General features: G+C 46.7%; 1 protein-coding gene across 7 annotated transcripts in view; it reads right to left on the bottom strand.

Annotated features, from left to right (window-relative positions):
- The window catches only part of LOC309612803 (kinesin-like protein KIF16B), a 295,491-nt gene extending 270,590 nt beyond the window's left edge, over window positions 1-24,901 (bottom strand). For all 7 annotated transcript variants that reach the window (XM_082358980.1, XM_082358978.1, XM_082358975.1 and 4 more), the window contains exon 1: window positions 24,744-24,901. In XM_082358980.1, coding sequence (XP_082215106.1) covers window positions 24,744-24,790 — 47 coding nt within the window. In that variant the 5' untranslated portion in view covers window positions 24,791-24,901. The remainder of the gene's footprint in view (window positions 1-24,743) is intronic.
- Window positions 24,902-25,124: the final 223 nt, after the last annotated feature.

The following is a 25,124-nucleotide window of genomic DNA, read 5'->3' on the forward strand; positions in this document are numbered from 1 at the left end:
TTTTTCCCTTATTAGGGCTCCAGACAAAATACAGGGAACACAATTAAATGTGAATCTCAGATCAACGAGTAATGTTTTAGTATAACTGTATCCCAAATATTGCCTGAGACCTACTCAGGCTTTACTTCGGCTCGCTAACTTGCCACCACTGCGCCCGGGTGCACCCAGCGGGCTCTCCCACTTAGATGCACGTGTACTCGCCCCCCTCCCCCAAGCCCAGAGAGTGAGCAGCCTCAGCCCCCAGGGCAGTAGCAGATACTCCATAAAGACGTGCAGCCTCGCCCCCGTCAAAGTGTGAAATCAAACTCAGGGCGGGCCACTCTCCTGCATGCAACCCTCTCTCCCCGGGCTACTCCTTAGCCTTTCTGGCCAGTCCTAAACACTCAAAGATCTTGCTGACCTAGCTGCTGTCCATAAAAATCACAAAAGCATCAGCTCGACTTCTGAGAAAAACCCAAGGGTTTTTCTCCTGCAAGAAATCCAGGAGCGGCTTTTCCAGGCCGTCACCCTGACTGCATCTCGGAACACACCTCGCCACACAGTGGTCAGCTGGAGGTCAGCAGCACCATGACCTACATCCCGGCCAGGAGTCCGCGCAGCCCTCCCGCGCTCCCCGGGGGCTGCTCCGCAGCCGAGCCAAGGGCAGCAGTGCCGTCACAGCCTCAGATGCCGGGAGCATCTCGGGCCAAGGGAAAGCCTCCGCTGACCCCTGCCACCGCGGGACGGAGCCATCAGGCTGTGCCTTTTATGATCTTCCCTGGCCTCCAGAGGGTGTAATGAACCTAAAAAATTAGGCAAACAGGCAACTGTTCCGGGCTGGGATCCTGGAGGAACAGACGATCGGGGGCAGCCTGGCATGCAGGGTGTTCATTAGGGTGGGCCCTTAGGGTCAGGCCCTGGGAAAGGAGGAGAGGGCAGCAGGACAGGGCAGAGGGAGCAGCGAGCTGTGACCAGATCCAGGGGCAGCCCTGGCTGACCCCACAGACTGTTCTGGAGCTACGGTGGCCCCTTCACACCCCCGCATTGTGCAGCCAGGGACCAGGACCACAGGCTGCCTGGGAAAGGGGCTAGGGCCCCCGAGGGGCTGACGCTGAAGGTCGCGCAGACAGCACTCCAGAGGCCGGGCAAGAAGCCCTTCAGCAAAGGATGCTCTGGGCATCAAGCACGGGGTCCACCACCCCAAGTCCCCTTAAATCGATGCTTCAGAGGGTGCTGACGAGCAGCTGCTTCAACCACCCCAACTCCCCAGCAGAGAGCGAGGAGCTGGGGCTACCAGGCCAGAAAGAAGGCAGACACCTGCTTTCAGTTTTCCGCTGAAGCAAGGACAGCCCAACAATCAGAAGTGTCTCAATACAAACTGAGCTGCCCTGAGATGTGCAGAATCATCACCGAGGAGGTTTAGCCCGAGGCCGACTGATCCCTAACCAGGACGCCGGAGGGGGAGATTTATGTATTCCTTCAGTCCACGAATATTAGTGAGACCTTCAAACGCCAAACAGCACTCTCTCTGCACAGGGATAAAGTAGTAAACAACACAGAGTATTGTCTGGAGTCTTCATTTTAGTGAGGGGGTTAGAAAAAAATAAATACAATACCATTTTAGATACTGGTAGGTGCTGGGAAGAAATGAAAGGGTGTCATGGGCTAGGACAGGGGGCAGAGGCAGGGGGGGGCAGCAGTCGGAGAAGACCTCTCTCCAAGGGGGTGTCGTGTGAGCCAAGGGCCGACTGGAGCGAGGCAAAGATCTGGGAAGGGCACAGCAGGTGCAGAGGCCCCGGGGCGGGAACCAGCCAGAGGCCTGGGGGAAGAGCAAGAAGGCCAGCGGGCCTGCAGGAGAGAGGGCGGGGAAGCAAGACAAGGTCAGAAAGGGGGCAGGGGCCAAACGATGCCAGGCCTCGCAGGAACTGAGATGCGACAGGAAGCCACAGACACGGGAGGTTGTGTGCACGGGGGTGGCAAAATGCTTCTATATTTTTAAATGATCCCTCCAGCTGCTGCTCAGACTCTGGAGGGGGGAGAGTAGGGCAAGGAGACCAGTGAGGAGGCTAATACAGGCCACATGGGAGATGCTGGACCAGGGATGAGAGCAGAGACGCATCCAAAAGACAACTCGGCCAGATCTGGGTTCCCAAGCCCTGCCGAGCAACAGAATAATCTGAAGCGCCCAACCCAGACCTCCCAAAAGAGAATCTCCAGGATGGGCACCAGGCATCTGTATTTAACCGCCTAGGAGACACTGATGACCACGCCGGTTTGGGAGCTGCTACCCTCGTTGCCCGGTGATGCCCTCCTCAACTCTGGGAAGCTGGGATTCTAAAGAGTGTGGAAGCCTAACTGCCTTTCGGCTCCTTCTGAGACTCGCTTTGCTCAGTGGTCTCGTCCCTTCCTCTGAATCCCCAGTTCCAGAACAAAAATCCAGAGCAGGGCTGTGCCTTCTGCTGGGTCCAGCTGGGGCCTCTCTTCTGAAGTCTACAACACCGAAGCGCAGAGAAACACCGTTACATGGGGAGAGAGAGAGCAGGTAGCAAAAGAGCATGAAAACCTCTGATTCAATTTGCAGTAAAAAAGAAAGAAGGGAAGGGAAGGAAAAATAATATATGCATAACACCAAGTAACTGTTTTCCCAATTCCCCTAAAGAAGGCACATAACTAGTAGCATTCTAGAAGCACAGGAGCAAAGTTAATTCATGGCATATAATGGATGCCTTACTCCGGGCATTGCGCTTAATTCTGTCATGGAACCCTGGTCCCAGTTAGGAAAAGCTGGTAGATAGCTCAAGAATTCCATACATTACAAAACTCAAGCCCCAAACCATGAAGGACTAAATTTTGCTTGAGACTGAAGATGACAATGACACTTTCACAGGGAATTTTGGACACGCTGCAGGGGGAGCACCTGGGGCCCTGACGCTGAAGGCGTGAGAGGCGAGAGGAGGCTCAGGGAAATGGCGGTGACAAGAAGTGGGCTCAGGAGACCCCACCACCTGGCCTCAGCCAGAGAGAAACCGAGGCCCTGGAGGTTAAGTGACCGGCTCAAAGTTGTTCCTATAGTCAGCGCTGGGAAAGGTTGGAGGAATTAAGCCACAGAGAACCGCCGAGGGCACACTAGCACCCCTAACCTGATTTCAGCTGCGTCCTCCTGAAGGTAGGAGCACGGGATCCCAGTGGGCTAGGTCAGCACGTTTAAGGGGTTCACGAGAAGATTAGTCTAAACAGGTGCAAGTCACCAACTGCACCAGGCGCCGGATGGGGGAGCGCAAGAAGCCCATCCGCCTCAGCTCCACACGCACGTGTCACCCAAGCTCCCTGCCACATTCCAAACTAGCCCTTCTGCCAGGACACACAAAGATCCCCCCGCTGGTCCCTCTGCCTGGAAGGTACTTTTCTCCTCCATCTCACTTATCCTTCAAAACGCTTATAGATGTCTCCTCCTCCAGGAGGCCTTCCCAGAACAAGCCCCAGCCAATACCTTCTGTGTGATGGCCCATCACTCACCACATCTGCTGCGTGACAGCCCACAACACACCACACCTGAGGTACGATAGCCCATCACTCGCCACAGCAGTTTCCACTGTCTACCCATTTACTGCTGGGCCACTACATTTTGTCTTCCCCACCAGTCTAGATGCTTCCTGAAGGCAGAGATAATGCCCTGCTTTTGATACATCCCACAGTATGTAGACTGTCTTTATGTACAGCAAGCACTTGGATGAATGAACGAACGAATGAATGAGTAAGCAAATGAAAGAATGAAACACATGAACTGAAAACAAGACAGTTTTCTTAAACTCAAGCACTAAAGTGAAGGAAATGCTTCCAAGTTTACTGCACGTTCTCAATTTTTAAATGCAGATGAGTTTTGCCCCATAAATACCGGTGCACTTGGCAGATGTTAACTCCAAAGGCAGAGACGAAGCTCACTCTCCCCGCAGACCCACAGCTGTGACTCTGACTCCAAGACCAAGGAACAGGGACCTTCTGTCTCTTTTGAGTCACAGGAAAGAGGAAAAACAAGGATGTGCATGTGGCCAAACTTCTTCAATGTGCTTCTCCAAACACACAAGCAACACATTCATAAACAAAAAGTGGAAATTTAAAAGAGGTGGTGTAATAGAATACTGAGGACATAAGAACAGCTATTAATACTTCTTTTGTTTTCCTGTGTTCAGACATTAAATCAACTACTGAATGCCCAAAGACATCCTAGTTTAGTGCTGCAGCCCCATGAAATACAAAGTTCTCTCTGCTCTTTACCCACACCATCACTACAATGCTCCTTCCAGATTTATCTCTATTTTAGAAAAATGTTCTCAGTGGCAGCTTTTGAAAAACAAAAAAAAAATACAATAGCTGGCCTGTAAAGAGAAGACTGATTCCTTTTACAACATCGCCAGCTAAGTATACCAGATAGAAAGGTGTGCTATGAAATACTAAATTGCAGGACTTTTTCTCTAGAAGACTTCACTTGGAGTCAGAGTGGAATAAGATGCAATCTTGGTCTCGAGTAGCATTTCCACCAAGCCCTACATCTGGCATTGCCCAGCAGAGTGGGTTAATCACTGTGGGGGGAGCATTAGGCTTCAGGGAGCTGGGTGCAAATCCTGGTTCTTAGTAGCTCTGTGACTTCCACACTTCATTTAACTTTGCTGAGCCTTTGTTTCCTCCTCACCTGTAAAAGTACTGAGCTTCCCTCACATATAATTTTTTGCTGGAAGATGTGACAGAGGAAAGCAGGCCCCACAAGGCCAGGCACCAGCAGACCACCAATGTGCTCTTTCACTTCTACCACAAATCCAAGATCCATCCATTTATTCAACAAACGTTCACTGTGCCTCTCCTGCCCTCTGGGAACTTACATTCTGGTGGGACGATTCATTTTTACAAAACCTTTGCAATCCTTTCCCAAAATAGGTGGAAATGGAGGAAATCCAGAAAATATATTTTGCCAAATTTTCTAGCCAGATCTCACAAAAATGAGGAACCACCATATAGCTGATCTTCATAAATTTTGTTTATAAAATGCTTATCTTCATCAACACAATCCAGAGGCCACAGTTCATAAAAAAGACAAGAATATCGGAAACACCAAAATTCTTTCACTTATTTTTAAATACCTGTGAATTATGTCTAGTTATTCTGACTTAATCCACACTGACTGTCTGACCTGAAGACGTGACAGACACACACTGTCCTTCCCGCACCGTGGCCAGCAGCTCCCTCCCTGCCCCCCCCCTTAGCAAGCGTGCAATGCTCATTCATATATTAAATTAATGGGAGCAAGAGCGGCCAGAGGCAGGACTAGGTCAATGGACAAACACACACGTCTCCCCTTTACGAGGCTCTCTGGGGATGCAGAGATATATGATCACAGTTCTTGCCCTTCAACAGCCCACGATCACCCGCCATGGGTGAGAGCAAACAGGCTGTAAAAGCAAAGCCAGCTTGGGGGTGGGGTGAGTGGCAGGGAGGCCAGACCAAGGAGACCCGGCTTCAGTTGGCGTCATAAGTGAAACAAAGTCGGCCCAGAAAAGAGGCCCAATCATTACCTCAACAACACCCACATTTTTATACTGGGAGAGAGGAGGCAGGGCGCCAGAAAGTTCCACCTGCAAAACATCAGGGCATCAACAGAAGAGCAGGCTGACCTTACCGGGGGCATCTGGTCCCTGGAGCACATGTAGTGAATCACCTCCCAGGCAAGGCCTCCCGCCCCAGGACTCTCCAGGGGCTTGAGAGCCGCTGATGCCCAGCTGCACCCCATACTCATTAAATCCGCCTCTCCGGGGTGGTAAGCCTCAGCTTGAAACGGAGGTCCGTGTCCCAACCTCCTGCTGAATGTTTCAGAGGGACAAGCTGGGGCTCACCCATACTCAGATATCACCACCAAAGCCTGAAAAGGAAAACAAACCATGACCTGGACCTGCGAGAAACCAGGTGAGAGAGAGGGAAACAGACCAAGCAGGCCACCAAAACCCCAGGCAAAGGAGAAAACGCCCCCCGCGCGGGCAGGCAGCGTGCTCAGAGCTGCAGCTGAGGTTCGGGTCCGAAGAGCCGGGCTGAGGTTCTGGATCTGTAACCCACCAACCCTCTGGGGACCACTAGGCCTGTCCACCCATCCCCAAACCTGCCTCCGAGGGGGTGCCAGGTTCAGAGGGCAGACCCCACGTCCGTGGCGGACAGACGCTGTCCTTACTCAGTGCCCCCGGCAGAGCCCACAGAAGCTCCCTGCCGAGCCGCATCTCCCAGGGGCGCCCGCCCCCACGTCCCCTCTTTCCTGATCTACGTGGCAACCAGGAGAGGACCAGCATCTCTAAGCACTCAGTGAAATTCACAGATGCTTGTGGCACAACAGTGGGACGAGCGAAGGACACTCAAAGATGACACCTCCCCAAAACAAAAACAGACAACGCTGACACTGCAGGGAGGTGGGAAGGGGAAATGTGTAAAGTGAACAACAGTCTTAAAACAAGGAAAGGAGGAAGATTTTTAAACCTCCATTCTAAACCAGAAGTTTTACAATGGCATCCCAGGGTGAGGACTGGTACACGCTGTGTTCTAAAACACCTATCGGGCGAGGGATAAATTAGGAGTCTGGGATTAACAGACACACACTACCATACATAAAGTAGGTAAACAACAAGGACTTACTGTACAGCGCAGGGAACTATATTTGATATCGTGTAATAACCTATCATGGAAAGAATCTGAAAAAGAATACGTATCTATATATATAACTGAAACCCTTTGCTGTACACCTGAAACTAACACAACATTGTAAATCAACTATACTTCATAAAAAATTATAAAAATAAATAAAACATCTTTAATTCATTGTATTTTTAAAATCAGAAGGTTTTACATACAAATCTGGGTTTCCGACTTCTCTGGAAGCATCCACAGGAGAGCAGGGCCTGCTCCCCGCAGGGTCCCGCCAGCCCACTCCTCGCCTGGTTCCCCAGACCTGGGAGCCGAGACACCCTCAGCCCCCCACCTCCCCCCCCAGGAAACCCAGAGACTTCACAGAAGGGACTGTGCCTCTAACAGCAAAATCCTTTTTATAAATTACGAACTGGCGGCACATTTAAAGGACCTGATCGTGGTTTCTCAAACCTCATGCACTTCCTGCTGGATTTCATTACCTCCCCCAACCCATGGTGCCTGGACAGGGGACAGAGCCATGGAAGTGCTGGCAGAGGCCTCGAAACTAATCAAGCTGACTTTTAACAACATATGATTTCACTCAGCCAGGAGCAAATAAGGTTTGATTTGTTCAGGTACTGAGGATTTATTAAAGAAACCACCAGCGAGGGGCTTTCTCTCTCATTTCCTTCTGTCTTTTCAGTGGGGGCTGCACCCTCCCTAATTCTCACGACTCCTTGACAGTATCTTCACCCCTGCGTGAACTCAAGACACCTTTGGAAGAATGAAGCTGCCCTTCCCTGGAGCTGCAATGCGAGTGTAGCATTCGCAGCATTCGCACGTTCTTAATTCGAGAATTGATCCCAGATGCCTTGAAATTGAATACCCTACCACAATTCACAGGCAGAAACAAGAGCAATCACTTCATCATCAAGCCAGAAGGGCCTGAGGTAAGAAAGCCCTCTGATACCCCCAGGCTTTTTGCAATAAAACAGAGACAGAGAGCAAAACAGGTCTGGCCTCATCTCTGTGGCTGGCTGAGCAGGGAGTCCACGCACAATAAAAGCAGGCCCCTCCTACGACAGCCACACAGGGCGAAGGAGGTCTCAGGTTGCACCTGGCCAAGACCTACACCTCTAGTCTGGACGTCATTTCAAAGGCAGAGGGGAGGAGGGGGCGAAAGCCAGCCCTTCCTAAGGTGTCTCACTGATAACGGGATGACATCAGGGAGCAGTTCTGCTTCTGTGTCACTCAAGTCCTCAGCTCTCAAGTGTCGCCTTCCTGTTCTTTGACGATTAATCAAGCTTTTTCATTCGGCCTCCACTCTGCTGCACACCTCGATGCCGCCTCTGAGCCCCTCACGTTCCGTGGCTCTGCTGTTGGCATTTTCAAAGCTTGACAAACCCGGTTCAGCATCTGAAATAGGAGGCTCTCCAACAGGAGTGCAGAGACCTGGCCCCGGGCTTCCCACAAGTCACACAGGGAAGGGACTTGAGAACAGCTGTGTCTGCCTCTGAGGTTAAATGAGTGGATAAAATCACATCACGCTGAAGCCACACAGAGAAAGCAAACTGCTGGTCTCGTTCTAGCAAATGCAACATTGACATACAGCCACAAGGAACTGCTCTCGGCCCTCCCGTGAGGCCTCTGAGCCTCCACACGCTGTTCCCTCCACATGCTGTTCCCTCCACCCGCTACACCTGTTCTCCGCAGCCGATGCCCACTGCAGGCCCAACTGAGCCGTCTCTCCCTCCGAGGGCCTTCCCCCAACACCCCAAGTCTCAGTGAGACCCCAACATGGGCTTCCACATGCACCACAGGACCTGGTCCCACAGAGGCAAAGTCTGTGCCAGGCTGGTGGCCCACCATATCCCCAATATGCAGCCCAGCGGCTTTTCATGGTTTGGGGGGCTCTGCAAGATCAAAACTATTTTCATAATGGCACCAGGACATTATTATTTGCCTTTTCACTCTCACTCACGACTGCCCAGTGAAGTTTTCCAGAGGCTACAAGGTGTGTGATAACGGGTCATTCTGATGGCTGAGGGACTGTGTGCTTGTGTATTCTTCTGTTTTAAAAAAATTCTGTTTTAATTTCTAATGTGGTAAAGATATCGATATAACCCACAGAGACAAAAGGTCTCTGGGGTTCTCAACAATTTTTAAGGGATCCCCAAAACTTTGAGAACTGCTGGTCTAGCACAAGGCCTGGCATACACCCAGCAGAGTTTAAATACTTTATTAATTAATCAATCAATCAGTGATGTGGAGATGAAACCTCTATCAATACACTGATGTCTACTTTGTAGTCTGGTATGGACAAAGGATGGAAAAAAGAGCTGCCCAGGGGTCAGTTCACTCTTTCCTGGTTAAGAAGGGAAAGAAACAGATTCCCCAGCTGGTTGGCTGGGTGGTAGGTGGATGGCTGGGTAAGGAGATGAGTGAGTGGGTAGATGGGGTGGGGGGTGGGGGGTGGATGGATGGGTGGAAGGATGGATAGGTGGATGGGTGGATGGATGGATGGATGGATGGATGGATGGATGGATGGATGGATGGGTGGATGGCTGGTGGCAGAGCAGGTGGGCGGGAAAGTGGGTCCACTCCAACTGCAATGCACTAGTTCCCACCCCTCTACGTTCAGTCACACCTGATGGCCCCCCAGATCAGCCTGGCAGCTGTCAGTCTCACTCCCTGGCTTTCTAACACACAAATCTCATCATGTCGCACCCATTTGTAAAATGGTTCCCTTTATCTACAGAATCAGCTATAAGTTAAATCATTTTAGAGCAGTGGAAAGGAAGAAACAATAATAACGTCTAGACAGCACAACCTCCAGAATCTGGACCTCCCACCTCTCCGCCCCTGTGCTCACCAGCCAGCTGAAATTTCAGCAGTGTCTCAACACTGCAGCTCACCAATCTCACTCCACAGTTTAGGGCCTCTGGACACTTTCTGCTTAAAATGCCATTGCCCGCCTTGTCTGCCTGGCCAACTCACTGTACCGAGTCCTGCCCTCAGTCATAGAATCCTCCAGGATACTCCTCCCAGCCCTGAGAAGGGGCTCCACTCAACACCTCTACACCCACACACCACCGTGCCCTGAACACCCATCGTCACCCACAGAACAGAGGACATTCTCTTTGTGGCTATCGCTCCCACTAGATCATGAGCTACTGGAAAGCAGGGATCATGCCCTTGTTCATCTCTGATCAAAGAAAAAAGCCCAATAAAAGCTCAATGGCCAGAGAGATGCCAAGGTCACCAGGAAAACACCTGCTCTTCACCATGCGAAGCCTAGGCAGACCTCAAAGCTCCATTTCTGCCATAATGTCTACCTGTAGACTTGAGCTCACGTTGATTTTCCTTTCTCCAAACACATACTGTACTTTATTATCTACACAGAGAACCTAATACTTGGTGACGAGTGGACAAAGTCCACTCATTGCTGAGTTATGTAAGATTCTGCTCCATCGTCACAATATTCATGGGAAATCCGAAGAGGTACAACACAAAATTATAAGTTACCACTGATTGTGCCTACTCTGTGCAAGCACTTCACAGCCATTAATTCCTTAAGCCATTAAAATAACCTTACAAATAAGGTAATATTGTCCCCATTATACAGATGAGGAAAGAAGAGATCAGAAGACTAAAGTATCCTTTACAAAACCATGTAGGCAGTTCATGGCAATGCCAGGACACAACCCTGGGACCATCTGATTTACCTACCCTTCAACACCCATGCCTTTCTCGCACCTTCACTGAGCACTGTGTGAAAGTTTGGGATTATGGGGCAGTGAAAGCTCTGTTTTGCTAATTTAATCCAGCCACAGTCCAAAGGTATCCCTCCAAGGAAAAGCTCACACACACAAAAAAGCAGTTCTCTTACACAGAGAGCACTTACCGTCTGCTGAATGAGGGTATGAATGAATAAGAAATGGCAAATCAGTAACTACAAGCACGGTCCAAAGGCTAAAGAAAGATGGTAGAGAAAATAAATCAGATTTATCCAGGACTGATTATCAATAGCTGTCTCTCAAAAGTCAGAGTAGAATAAAAGGAAGAGGGGAAAAGACGGTAAAAGCAGAAACAACCACAAAATCCTCTGACTTTTTAAAATCAAAAGAGAGAGGAATTCCAGCCAAGATCAAATTAGAGACAATCAAATCAGTTTCAGAGCACTTATGTTCCAGGAAAGAAAGAATAAATTCCTTCCACTGGTCCTTTAATTCACTTATTACTCATCAGAAAGAACAGAAAATCTGAAAGCTGTTTGTTAGTAGAAAGTACAGGCTAAGTTACCACTGGAAATAAGGTTCTCTTGGGGAAAAGCCCCATCAAGGATTAAAGGTCCCCACCTGTCCTTTTCATTGACATGTGGAACAATTAATCCAACCGAGGTGTTAACAGCTCAAACAACCAAGGACACCAGGAGGCAACATTCCTCAATCCTTTTAGTGGACAGAGGTACTGGGGTGGTGGGTGGGGCAGTTACCTATTCTCATCCTTAATATATCAGTATAGTCAAAGTTGACCCTAAGAACAAGAAAAGCTAAATTAAAAAGGAGATATTTTACAAGACAACTAAATGCCTTGTGTGATCTTGGACTGAATCTTGGACCAGAGAAAAAGACACTATCGGGCAACTTGGGAAATCTGGATGAATCAGATCAGTGGATAATACTGTATCAATGTTATTCGCCTGGTGTTTAATTATACTACAGCTGTATAAGGTGAAAGATACACAAGAACTCTACACTATTTCTGCAACTTTTTGTACATATTTCAAAATGAAAATTTTTTTAAAAAGAAGAATAACATCTCAATTGGATCATCATATATGAGCACCGGCCCAGGACTCCTGACATTTTTCTCACAGCTAGTTGCCCTTCTATCTGATCAAGCAGAGATAGCTCCTATAAAAACACTAACTTTACGAAAAGAAAGCCAACAGACCAAAACCCAATATTTTTAAAAGCTTTATCTCTGCAACTTGTTTCACTTCTGAGCTAGTCTCCATCACCTTGAATCCGTTTTTCTGGAAAGCTCCCTGGGGAACTCACAAAATGATTTACCTGTGCCCCAAGCTGAGTCACTGTGATAGCTTAGACTGTTTAATAAATCCTGAAAATAAGAATCAGTAGGTGCACTCAAGCAAGAGACCACGAGACCATGAAGTCACAAGAGCTTAAGAAAGCAAGCTCCTGAGAGTGGGTATCCCATGATGGACTCAGAATCCTAGACTCTCTGAAGTTGAAAATTCTCATTATAAGCTTCATTTATCCTCTTGGGATCATAAGCCCCACCCTCCACCCCCAGCTTCCAAGAGGAAAGAGGACTGACTTTCTAACAGCATCCTAATTTCAATGTTCCCTCATGTAGAAAAATCACATTTTACCAAGTTCTGCTCTGAATAATAGATTCACTACACTAGTGTTTTCAAACTGCCGATCATAAATTCAGTTTAGTGGATAACGACCATCTTTTTTTTTTTTTTTTAATGAAATAGTAGAGAGTAGGAACATCAGCATGCATTGGGCTGATAAAGGTCTTACTGCAGATGTTTTAAATGCATAGTCCTGTACGATCATCATCAACCTTCCGAAGTACAAATGTCCTTCACTTTAAACATGATTAATCCTTTTTCACTAAGTCAGAGGGGGAAAAAATGTTTTAAATGAATCTTATATTCACAATAACTTTTATTAGAAAATCTGAAATGTGTTCCCACGGGCAAAAAAAAAATACTGTTGCAAACTGAAGTCAAAAACTTTTCCTGCAAAGTATTTCCCTCAGATACGTATTAATTACAAAGAGGAAAACATATAACAATACAGTGGAGAAACCCAGCAGACACCACCTTGACCAAGGGACTGAGGTCGACATCACCAGTAACAAGACATACTGGCATCATGACCCCCCCATGATAGGAAATGAAGGACACTTATGTGGCTTTCTTGCCAAAACTGCATAACTTCAGTTTAATCATGACAAACCGTGGGAGAAACCCAAACTGAGGGACATTCTACAAAATAACTGACTGGCACTCTTCTGAGACTTAGAAACTGTCACTGACCAGAAGAGATTAAGGAGGCATGGCAACTATATGCGATGTGGGATCCTGCACCGGCTCCTGGGACAGAAGAAGGACGTTCTCAGGAAAACCACGTCCGGTTACCAGGGCTGCACCACGCTGATGCCTTGGTCCTGACAACTGCACTGTGGTTATGTAAGATACTGATGTTAGGGGAAGCTGAATGAAGCATATATGGGAACTTTACTGTATAATTATTTCAAGTTAAAAGAAAAAAAAATCCTTTTCTAAAGGAACAAGAGTGTTCTGTCCCATAAACTATATATCATTGAAACATAGTGTTTAACCTCCAATTCTCTAATTTTAAGAGATAAACGTAACACGTATTTGATGTGTAATTTGTGTATAATTAACTTAATACACAGGGAAAGCCTGAAGCTGTCCTTTACCCAGGCTCTTCCTTAGCGCTCTTCTACCTCCACAGGAGGATCATCAAAATTCCCTTCTGCTCACGGCACCAATGTGAGGCATCCCACAGATGCTGGGCTTCGGATCCCGGATTCCTTATAAGCATCCACATACTGAAAGATTGGGGAGGAGGTGACAGTTATTAATGCAACAAATATCTTCTGAGTACCTATCTCTGCCAGGCACAGTTCTAGGGCCTAGGGAAACAGCCACGGACAAACCCAACAAGGTTCCCAGCTCTCACGGAGTTTATGTGCAAGAAGCAGAGAGACAGTAAACAAGAAAACAAAAATCCTTTCACATGCATACACATGCCCATGCACGTGTGCACACGCGCGCGTGCGCACAAACTCAATAATGGTAAATGCTGTGAAGCCAGAAGACCAATGCAATGTGATAAAGGCTTCTCAGAAGAAGTGACATTTGAGCCAGGACCTGATCTTTCTCTGATCCCCAGTTTCTTCATCTATAAAATGGAGCTAAAAATATTCACACCTGTGGGATTGTTGTCAAGAATTAAATTAGATACTGATGGCATAAGATTTAACAGAATTCCTAATAAGTGAGTGAGTGACTAGAAATAGTCACTGAGGACAAAAATTACTTGTCAACACCATTACGGTGAAAGCACTTTCTCAGTTGACTTTAAATTCTACACATCCCATTGATATTTGCTCCAAGTGTCTATGAGTAGATTGCTGATCACAGAAACAGTTATTTCCTCTCCACTGGGCAGCAACAATGAATAATGAATATACTTGGAAATGGACAGAGCAGGAAACACACATGCTCAGCCCAGAGTGGGTGAGAGTGAAGGAAAGCTCCAGGCCCCGCCGGCAGTCATGCGAGATGTGAGTCACTGGGCCGAATCCAAGGGAACAATGACAACCTTCCCATGAAGGATTTCTCAACGCCGGTCTCTGTAACTGCAGTGGGACAGAAGGCAGCCCAGGCCACGGAAATCAGCCAGAGGCTCCGCCCTGGGGAAGGGGCTGGGCGTGGTGGGGCACTGTCACATCTCCCCCCAGGCCGTAAGTCTAACCGTAATGTATTTCCTTTCATAAAACAGGCCTCAGCAAGACTGCATCCTAATTCCAGGACCCACAAAAATAGAAAAAGCTATTGAAATAATTTAGGAAATTAATCATGAAATGAGAATGTGTAGGCTAAATCAGCTCAGACCAAAGTGCTATCTATGCACTGCACAACTGGACATTTCTAAATAACCTCTGACACACACACACACACACACACACACACACACACACTCCATCTCTCTCTCTCACACAAATGCCATGAATAAAATAAAGCAGCATAAGTTTAATATCGAATTATACTTACTAAATACTCTAAGTCACTGAAGAGCATTTTTCAAACTTCTGATACACACATATGTAAGTGCATTATACACATTGATACACATATAATTTTGTGTATGAAAAAAACATCAGTCACTTGTTTCATGTTACTTGTCAAGTCCACCTAAAAGAAAGGAAAAATCCTCCATATGCTCCAAACGCTACCCCCTCCTCCTGGTCCCAGAAACCACTGCACGCTCTCTAGCCACCCCTACTTCCCTCCCCTGCCCATGTAGCCTTCTTTCTCCAACCTCCTAACTCCCTACCTGTTTTCTTTTCCTCTTCTTTAAATACACACACACACACACACACACACTTCTCTGCCAGGCCCAGGTTTGCGATGCCCAGGTGAGGGCTGGGGTCTGAGCACCTCACACAATCAGTAAAGGAGATTCGATTTTATTACAGGAGCCAAATTGCACAGGTGAACAGGGGTGAGCTCTCTCCTTCCTTTAATCCCTCCATTAACTGGAAGGGCAGCGACAGGTGCCACCTCCAGGCCCCCACCGCCAGCCTCCCGCCCCCAACCCCGCTAGCATCCCCTCCCATCCCTCAACTAAAACAGTTCCCTCCAGAGACAGGAGCCAATCACCTCCCCGGCCAGCTGGGCTCGGACCTCGACCTGCAGCCTCCTATGCTGGTGACCCCCTCTCCTCTCCCTTGATGACCAGGACATTCACTCTCCTGCTTTTCTCCCTTCCTGCCTCCATTGCCTGGTCCTCCACTCCTGTCCGCTTAAGTGTAGTTGTTAGTAACAGGTGATTATAAAAAATAATAGCAGCTCTGATTTGTTGAAAGGATATTACATGTCTGGAAGGTTGCTGAACACTCTCTCTATATACACCCTTCCATCCAATCCCCTCAACAACTTATGCACTATCATTTTACAGCTGTGGCTCTCACATGCTGTGGCTTCAGTAGCCTTTTACAACTCTTAAACATAACTGAAGAGCCTAAGAGCTTTTATTAATGTTGATATACCCATTTATAGTTACCATATTAGAAATGAAAACTGAGAAATGTTTGACACAGAATGCACAGCACACAGACTCACGACATCATCACACATCATGTAGCTTCTGGAAAACTCCACAGTACCCTCGTGAGAGATGAGAGCAAAAACAGCAAATATCTTACTATGAGTGTGAAAACAGTTCTGACTTTGTAAACCCCCTAAAATAGGCTCAGTGAGTCCCAGCTGGCCCTGGACCACACTCAGAGAATCCCTGTTTACAAAAGAAGAAACTGAGCCCAGGAGCAAAACCCACCTGCCCAGGTCACTCAGCCAGCTACTGACAGCTCGGTCTTAACCCAGGTCATGCAGTTCTGCTATCCCACTCCTTCTTTCTTTACCATGGTCCTCCTCAGAGACAACATTCACTGCCACCACAGCCGCCTATCACCTTCAAGTGACCCACCTCCAAATGTGCATCTGCAGAGCGGATGACTCACCTGAGTTCCTACTGCCTGCATCCCCCACCAGCATCCCGAGCCAACTCAACGGACCACCGTGGTCCTCCACCCCGACCAGCTCATCCCGCATCCTGACCTTGGGAACATTCGTCCACTTAATAGGGCCCCAAGCTGCTCAGTCATCTGACTCTTTGCCTCTCTATGTCCTACTGATTGGTCTTCAGAATGTCTCTTGCAAACGTAAAAGACAGGATATAAGATAGTTATACGTTATGCTGCTACACAAACAGGAAAAAAAGACTGGATTTAAATGCACCAAAACTTTAGGAGGGGTCATCTCTGGATCCGTGGAATTATGAGCGATTTTCAATTTGATTTCTTTGGGACACTTTTCAGCACACGTTTTTTTACAAGCATACATTATTTTCACAATCAGAAAATACCGTGAAGGTTTTTTCAGGGTTTTGTTTGCAAGTTTCATCCTTTGACTCGTCCTTTCCTGTTACTTACAATGCCAGCCTGGTCCGGAATCCCATCCCTACCGGTCATACTCCAGTTCTCTGAATGGTCTGCCGGCACTGGCCTCTGCCCACTCAAAAGGACATCTGAGGTCTCAGGGTCTTGCACCCCAGAATATTGCAGGAAAGTCAGTGGGATAATAGTGCATAAAAGGCACTTAGCACAGCACTTGGGAAACAGTCAATAACTGTTCACTGTTGCTGGAGTGCTGGTATTATTTCTCTACACTGCTATATTTCTGAAAAGCCATCATTAGCTCCCAGTGCCTAATAATAGTAGCCAATATTTATAGAGCCCTTACTCTGGGGCCCAATACTGTTAGCAAGGGTTACTTCATTCAATCATCATCTCAGCCCCACAAGGGGGGTCCTGTGAAGATCTCCGTCTTACAGGTGAAGAAACTGAAGCACAGAACACCTGAGTTAAGTGCCAAGACCCAGAGCTAGGAAGGTGCAGAGCCGGGATTCAAACCCAGCTCAGGTTTACTGTCCAGTAGAACTTTCCACGGGGATGGGCATGATCTATCTGCCTTGCTCAATATGTAGCTACTGAGCATTTGAAATGTGACTTGTGCAACTAAGTAACTATATTTTACATTTTATTTAACAGTTAATTTAAGTAGCTGCATGCAGCCAAGAGCCAGCACAGGACTGGAGTATAAAAGCCCAAACTCCCAAGCTTAACAAAGAAATGTCCTCACAACACCCTGCCCACCGACCTCTCAACTAATCCTTACACAAAGCTCCAGTTAGTCTAAGATCCCGGGTAACTGTACTCGGTGCCACCTGCCAGCCATCCCCACCCTCCTCTTATCTGAGTCTTCTGTACAATGGAGGGGCTTTAGAAATGAGAGTAGGGGCCTTCCCTGGCGGCGCAGTGGTTGAGAATCTGCCTGCCAATGCAGGGAACACGGGTTCGAGCCCTGGTCTGGGAAGATCCCACATGTCGCAGAGCAACTAGGCCCGTGAGCCACAATTACTGAGCCTGCGCGTCTGGAGCCTGTGCCCCGCAACAAGAGAGGCGGCGATAGTGAGAGGCCCGCACACCGCGATGAAGAGTGGCCCCCACTTGCCCCAACTAGAGAAAGCCCTAGCACAGAAACGAAGACCCAACACAGCCATAAAAGTAAATAAATAAATAAACCCAAAGTTTAAAAAATAATAATAATATAGATGTAACACTCAAGAGTTCAGCTTTAAAAAAAAAAGAAAGAAAGAAATGAGAGTAAGAGAGACTTCAGCTCCAACCCAGACTCCACCGTGACCTAGCTGTGTGACCTCGGGCGACACCTAGTGACCCAGCTGTGTGACCTCAGGTCTCTGAGCCCTTGCTCCTCATCTGCAGAATGCAGCGACTGTGCTAACTTCCAAAGGGCATCAGCCAAGCACTTCACAGACGCTCTCTAAATGGTGGCTGGTTACACCCCTTCTTCGGGGCTCAATTCAAACCCCACCCTCTCATCCAAGGGACCCTGGGAAGCCACGGAGACCTCTTCCTCCAGCTTCTAGAATCCCCTCACAGATTCTGTGTTATTTGTGTGTGTGGTGCGCCTGTGTCTCTCCTCTGCCACCAGCCCAGCCGTCCCCTGAGGCCAAGGGCTTCTGTCATCAGCGAGCCCGGGGACAAGTCACCAAGCAAAGAGCTCTGGAGGGAAGTGGAGCTGGCTCAGCTGCACTTTATTATCTGAGGGGTCTCAGTTTCCCGTCTTGTAAAATGGGGGTGAAAAGACCTCCATCAGTGAGTTGGTGTGAGGGGGAAAGGAAGTTGCCAAGGTGAAGAAATGAGCACGGTGCCTGGTGCATGGTACCATCTCGACAGACACCTCCCACCCTTAACACGAAAGGCTGGCGTCATCACAGGCCCAAGAGGCTACCACTGAGCTATTTTCCCCAACACTCCAGCTCTTAAAATGGGAAAGCTTCAGTAGACTCTAAAGACATCAACCCCAGTCAAACTACCACTGGCGTTTTTTTCTTTTGTTTTTAACTGATTGACATGACACCAAATTCTACCTGAGAGGCTAATGGGGAAGAGAAGCTGAGAACCCTCACAAATAGAAGGCCTGGGGCGGACCTGCCTTATAAGATGAGAAAGCACATTACAACGCTAACATCTGGTCTGTTGCCAGCACTCAGCACATTTTTTCTTTTTGGTAAAACATTTTTTAAATATGTGTTATTGAATAAAGGTACCATCATTAAATTCTAAAAGTAACAGTAATAACAACAGCCAATCTTGGGGCTTCCCTGGTGGCACAGTGGTTAAGAATCTGCCTGCCAATGCAGGGGACACGGGTCCAATCCCTGGTCCCGGAAGATCCCACATGCCGCGGAGCAACTAAGCCCGTGATCCACAACTACTGAGCCTGCGCTCTAGAGCCCACAAGCCACAACTACTGAAGCCTGTGCCACAACTATTGAAGCCCACGTGCCTAGAGCCCGTGCTCCGCAACGAGACGCCACCACAATGAGAAGCCCGCGCACTGCAACGAAAAGTAGCCCCCGCTCGCCGCAGCTAGAGAAAGCCCGCACACAGCAACGAAGACCCAACACAGCCAAAAACAAAAATAAATAAATTTATTAAAAAAAAAAAAAATTTTTACAGAGCCCTTGCTATATGCCAGGGACTGTGTGGAGAGCTTTGGCCCCATGCATGATCTCTTCTGAACCTCACAACAATGTTTTTCACACTGCCAGCTGCAACTCATCAGATGATATTGAAGTCAGTTTAGTGGACCTAAAAATAGCAATTTTTAAAATGAAACAGAACAGAATAAAATAGGATAGAATAGAAAATGAGTGAATTGCATGTAACACTTCATAAATCTTTTACATATCTACAGAGCTTCAATTTTAAATGTGTTTCTTATTGTGAGTCACAGTAAAAAAGTATTTGAAAAAGACCTTGTCTCACAAAAGACCTTAAAAGGTATGTGTAATTATTATCACCATTTTACAGATGCAAAAATTGAGGCTTAGAACAATTATGTCTTTTGCTCAAATTTACCCAGCTGATAAAAGACAGCTAAAACTGGAACCCAGGCCGCCTGCCCTCAGACCCTGACCATCTTAACACTGGCAGATCAACGGGACAGGATAGGTTGCCCTAAAGAATTATCTAGTGTTTCCAGGAAAAAACAAGCAACTGAAACCAACAGGAAATGGACAAATTAGCTCCCAAATTATTGTTTTGCTGTCTCTTGGAGGGAAAAAAAAATTCTGTCTTGTAAGATTGTAAGAATGAAACCAGTGAAAAAGAAAAGACTATGCATCAGACTAGTGGAAGAAATCACAAAGAAAAAGGTAGAGACAATGCATAAATATTAAGCTTTTACCCATGAAAGTTATGAACAAATTAAGTTCCTGCTAACACTTTACTCATTTTAAAAAGCATAACTGTGACTGTCCTAAGAAACTGACTTCTGGGCAAGCTAACTATCTTTCTCAATCTGGAAAATGGCATATAATAATAGCCTCTACCTGCTAAGATTATTGTAAAGATTAAACTAGGTTTTGCAACACCGGCCCAGAGCAAACTCTCAATAAAGCGAGCTGCTATTACCTGATGGAACGTAATGGCTCTTTCAGATCTGAAACTACTACTTCTGCCACATAACCAAAAGCCATAAGGTAGTGTTGAGGTTCAGGATGGGCCACCCCAAAATGCACCTCCATGGCATATTGTTTTAAATTAAAGTTTCTTCAGAAACGGCCAATCCAAGAGGGTCACTCTCACCCTCCTTTCTGTTTCCCTGAAAGCAGGAAAATCAATCTCCCATGTGAAGGGCACACTCCCTGCATCTCGAGGTAGAAGGACACCCTTACAGCCAAAAATAGGGAATTCGGAGCCTTGTTATTTCTTTAATTTACTACCCCAAGCCCAAATTCTGTTTAGACTCTTCAATAATTGGGCACACAAAACCTAAGTTTCTTTGTCCTGTCAATTCCTTACAAATTTGTTTCTTTTTCTCCTGTTAAATCGTGTGTCAATTTTATTATTAGTCTAGCCACAAGAACTCAAGAGAGAGGTAGAGGGAGAAATTTCCTCCTCTTGGACAGCAGTAAAAACAAATTCATCACATCTTGCCCTTAATCAAGCACTGGGTGTTTCTTGCAAGGAGGACTGGGGACCACACAGGCTCCTTGCTCAGAGTCAGTATCTCACCACGCTGCCCCATCCTTCAACAGCCTGGTTGCAACGGCTAACCTCACCTCCCTATCACTCCAGGCCTTTCCTTCGGGCTGGTTGCTTCCTCTTTGCCTTCAGCGCCTGTACTCTTATTTACAATAGCCAAGACATGGAAACAACTTAACTGTCCATCGACAGATGAATGGATAAAGAAGACGTGACATATATAAGTATATATATATATATATATATATATATATATATATATGTGAATATATGAATATTATTCAGCAATGAAAAAGGAAATCCTGCCATTTGCAACAGTAAGGATGAATCTTGAGGGTATTATGCTAAGTGAAAGAAGTCAGAGAATGAGAAATACTGTACAGATCGCCCTTATATGTTGAATCTTAAAAAAAAAGAAGCAACAAAAAACAAAATAAACAAAAAAATAACTTAGAAAAAGAAATCAGATTTCTGGTTACCCAAGGCAGGGGGTAGGGAATGGGGGAATTGGATGAAGGGGGCCAAAAGGTACAAACTTCCAGCTACGAAATAAATAAGTCATCATGGACAACATGATGACTATAGTTAACACCGCTGGATAGTATATTCGAAAGCTGTTAAGAAAGTAAATCCTAAGAGTTCTCATCACAGGGGGAAAAAACATTTTTTTCTTTTCCTTTTTTTTGGAAAACTACATGAGATGACGGATGTTAACTAACCTTATTGTGGTAATCATTTCACAACATATAGAAGTCAAGTCCTTCTCTTCTACACCTGACACTTACACAGAGCTATGCGTCAATTACATCTCAATCGAACGGGGGGAAAATATTTTTAACAACTTCCTTCAATCCTCCCAGACAACTAGCTGAAAATTCTTTGTCCAGTGCCGGTGACTCTTTAGATAACTTTTTAAAATTACATACACAAGTTTTCAATTATTAATTATGACACTACCAATGAGCAAAGTAAAAACTCAAACAGTAAAAGAAAAAAAAAAAAAAAAAGCCATCTATCTTCACCTGACAGACTCTTCATCAGCTCTCCTCCCCAGAGTTACCACTGTCGGGCTTCTTATGAATCACTCTAGACAGGTATGGCCGTGTGTGTGCCTCTATGTATATATTTTTTAACACACACAGTCACACAACTCTACTGTAGTGTGTGTGTATGTGGATATCTTGCTTTTCTCACTTAATCCCCTATCTTGGAACTCTTTTAAGAGCGACACATTCTTTTTTAAGTACTACATAGCATTCTACCAAATGAATAGGCAACAATTTAACAAATCCTCCAACGCTGTACATTTAGATCATTTATGATTTTGTTGTTGTTGTTCCAATGATGATGCAGAAACATCCTTACACACACATCTTCGTCGGTAGGAATATAATCCATAAAATAAAATCTTAGAAATGAAATTTCTCAACCAAAGAGTTTTGTAAACCTCTAATCCTGACAGCTACTGTCAAATTTCCCAGCATGGAAGTCTCAGAGGTCTTGACCCTTTATGACTCCATCACCAACTCTCAATGTTCAGCTAATATTCACCAATCTCACTAGTGAAAAATGGTTTCTTACGGCCATTATAACTTGGAAGTCTTTCCTTATGAGTTAGGCCAAGTACTTTTGGTTGGCCAATTGTATATGTCTTTCTATTTCACTCCCAACTTCCAGATCACTGTCTCCCCTTGAAACTGCTCTTTGGAAGGCTACCAATGCTCTTGTCTCCAAGACCAATGCTCTTGTCTCCAAGACCAAGGACCTCATCTTACTGGCATCCTCAGAGCACCATCTTGGCAACATCTTACAATAACCACCACCACCTCCTTCGGGAGACCCTTCTCCTTTCCTGCCATGACCATTTGCTGTGCTGGTTCTCCTCCATGAGCTGCAAGCCAATCTTCTCCCTGGAATCCTAAAGAGAAGCATATCCCAGTGTCCAATCCCTGAATCCCTTTTCTTCTCACTGTAAACATTTTCTTTTTTTAAAATCTACTGAATATCTGTGCTTTATACATAAAAGTAAGATTTTCTCCTGCTGAGAAATTCCCTCCTCACTGTAACATTCTTAAACTGTCATCCATGTGCAAAAGATTTCCAAATGTCAATCCTCAGATCACCTGAGACCCATGTTTCTTACAGTCTACTACTGAACACCAGCAAAGAGACGGATGTCCTTCCCACACTTTGGATAGTGAACAGGGTCAACACTTGGGGCAGCATTCATCCTGTGCTAGACGCTGTCCTTGTACTTGACACTTACTGCACCTCCTATAACTTTCAAACCCAAGAGAGAATGCACCCACCTGACCGTCCACCTTCCCCAAACCTCTTCTACCTCCTTGAGCATCAAACCTCAGTTAATGACTCTGTGTTCTTCCCCTGTCCCCTCCTTCTCACCCAATGAACTGCCAAATCCTGTCAATTCTGCCAGCAGACTGTCTCCGTGGATCTTTCCAGCCTTCCCATCTCCACCTATGGCCAGACTACTGCTTCCTTACCTCTTTCCCTAATCCTGATGCCACCACAAGAGTTCTCTGCTGAGAGCACAGACATCATCACATCCATCTACCTGCCCAAAGCACGTGGCTTTTGGACATGTTTCCTGCCTTCTCTCCACATACCTGGGCTTCAGGCCTACACTGTCAAGGCACGCACTGGTAGCGTCCCTCCCAGCCCACCCAGGGTTTGACGAGAGTCCCACTAGTCTGTAGTCCCTCCCTCACCAGAGAGACACTCAGCAGACCTCATTTACCTTGTCCCACAGACAGCACCCAGCACGACGCCCATGCATTTGGTAGGCGGCACTTAATAATTGCTTTCTAAAAAAAAAAATAATAATAATTGCTTTCTAAAGCTACTCAATACAATCTCATAGCATGCACTCCAAAACTTCTTTATTTCAAAGAAGGAAAGGAACTTCGATATACATGTAAATCCAAAACAAAGAACAATCTTTAAAAAACATCTAAATGACTCTGGGGTCCATTTGTCTTGTAGGACTGAATATACATAGAAACCTACATATTTTCTTAGGACTTACAAAAAAATTCAAACTCCTTCCCTAAAAAGTTTTAGAGATAACTTAAAAATCACAAAAGCACTGGTCTCCAATAGTTATAAACCAGAATAATGATTCCTTATCTGCCAATACAAAAACAGATTCAGATGAGTCAAAGAAGGTTCCGGCAATCTCTTGATTTTATGATCTTCTGATGCCTCAATCAGCTGTCAGAACAAACAGTGACCTCCAAAGTAGCAAAGGCCATATGGTAAGTCAAATGTCCAACTTGATTGAGAAGCCAATAAAAACAAATGGCCTTGTGTGAACTGCTCCCATCAATTGGGAAGGACACATCCCATTTAGATCTACTTCATTCTTTAAAGTTCTTTAAACCAATTTAAAAAGCTAACTTTTGTAAAGCCCTTTGTAAACTGATTATAAAGTAGTCACCGAAAAGGAAGCAAACTATTCCTCAGTGAATGCAAAGTCAAATCATTCTGAAAAGCATTACTTTGTAGAAACATACAAAATTAAATTCTAAATGTTTATAACTCCCCCCGCTGTTAACATCAGCATATTTCGAACACGTGTACTTAAGTGTCCTTGATTTTTTTTTTCCAGGAAACATAAGTTTGTTAAAGTTTTCCCATCCACTCTTTAACCTGAAGTTAAGAACTGCTAAACTACTGATTAGAAGTTAGGGTTCAAGTTCAGGGAATTGAAATCACTTCTTCTTAAGAGTTGAAAAAAGTAACACTGATAATAGTTAGAGAACTTCTGAGTTGGCATAACTGGGGGGACTTCGCCTAACAGCTCTGGTGCCCCCATGACCACGCTCATGGATTTACACCCTCGTGAAACTGTTCCCTTGATGCTTTTTAAAGAGGGAAGAAGCAAACTTCTTCAAATTAATGGGACCTGGAAGAGTTAACAGGAATCTCCTCCGTGGCTCCGTGAACTCTCTACCCGCCGGGGCCCCTCCAGGGCAGTGTGAAAGGAACAGCAAACCTTCAAATGCTCCAGGCCCCCAGAAGCCACAACCAGGGCCCAGTGGGCCGGAGACCGGCTCTTGACACTTAAGTCCAGGCTAGCCTTGGAGGGGAGTTGGAGACCAACTTCCTTCGGGTGGGGACGCGTCAGGGCGCCGCCTGCGCCCCGCCCTCCTACTCACCTGCGATTCATGGGCCGGACCCTCACGGCCACCTTGACCGATGCCATTGCTCATCGCGGCCCGGACCACGCGGGCTCCCACTTGCCCAGCGTCCCGCGGCTGCCGGCGACTCTCGAGACTTGGCCCGCGGCTCCCACCCACTTCCCCCTCTGCCCCCGCCCCTCCGCTCCCGGCCGGACCCGGCGGCCCGCGGCGGCCCCACCTGCCCTGCCACTGAGCATGCCCAGAGCGGCTCCTGCCCGCGTGATCCGCGCCCCGGGCTTTGGCGGCGCCCGGGAGGCGCGGAGGGGTGGGGCCGGGTTGCATGGGCGGGGCCTGGGGCACGGAGGGGCGGGGGCAGGATGCCCGGGCGCCGCCGCCTGAGGTCGACAAATCAAGGCA

The sequence above is a fragment of the Balaenoptera borealis genome, assembly GCF_965194805.1.
Source record: "Balaenoptera borealis genome assembly, chromosome: 16".
NCBI classification, from domain to species: Eukaryota; Metazoa; Chordata; class Mammalia; order Artiodactyla; family Balaenopteridae; genus Balaenoptera; species Balaenoptera borealis.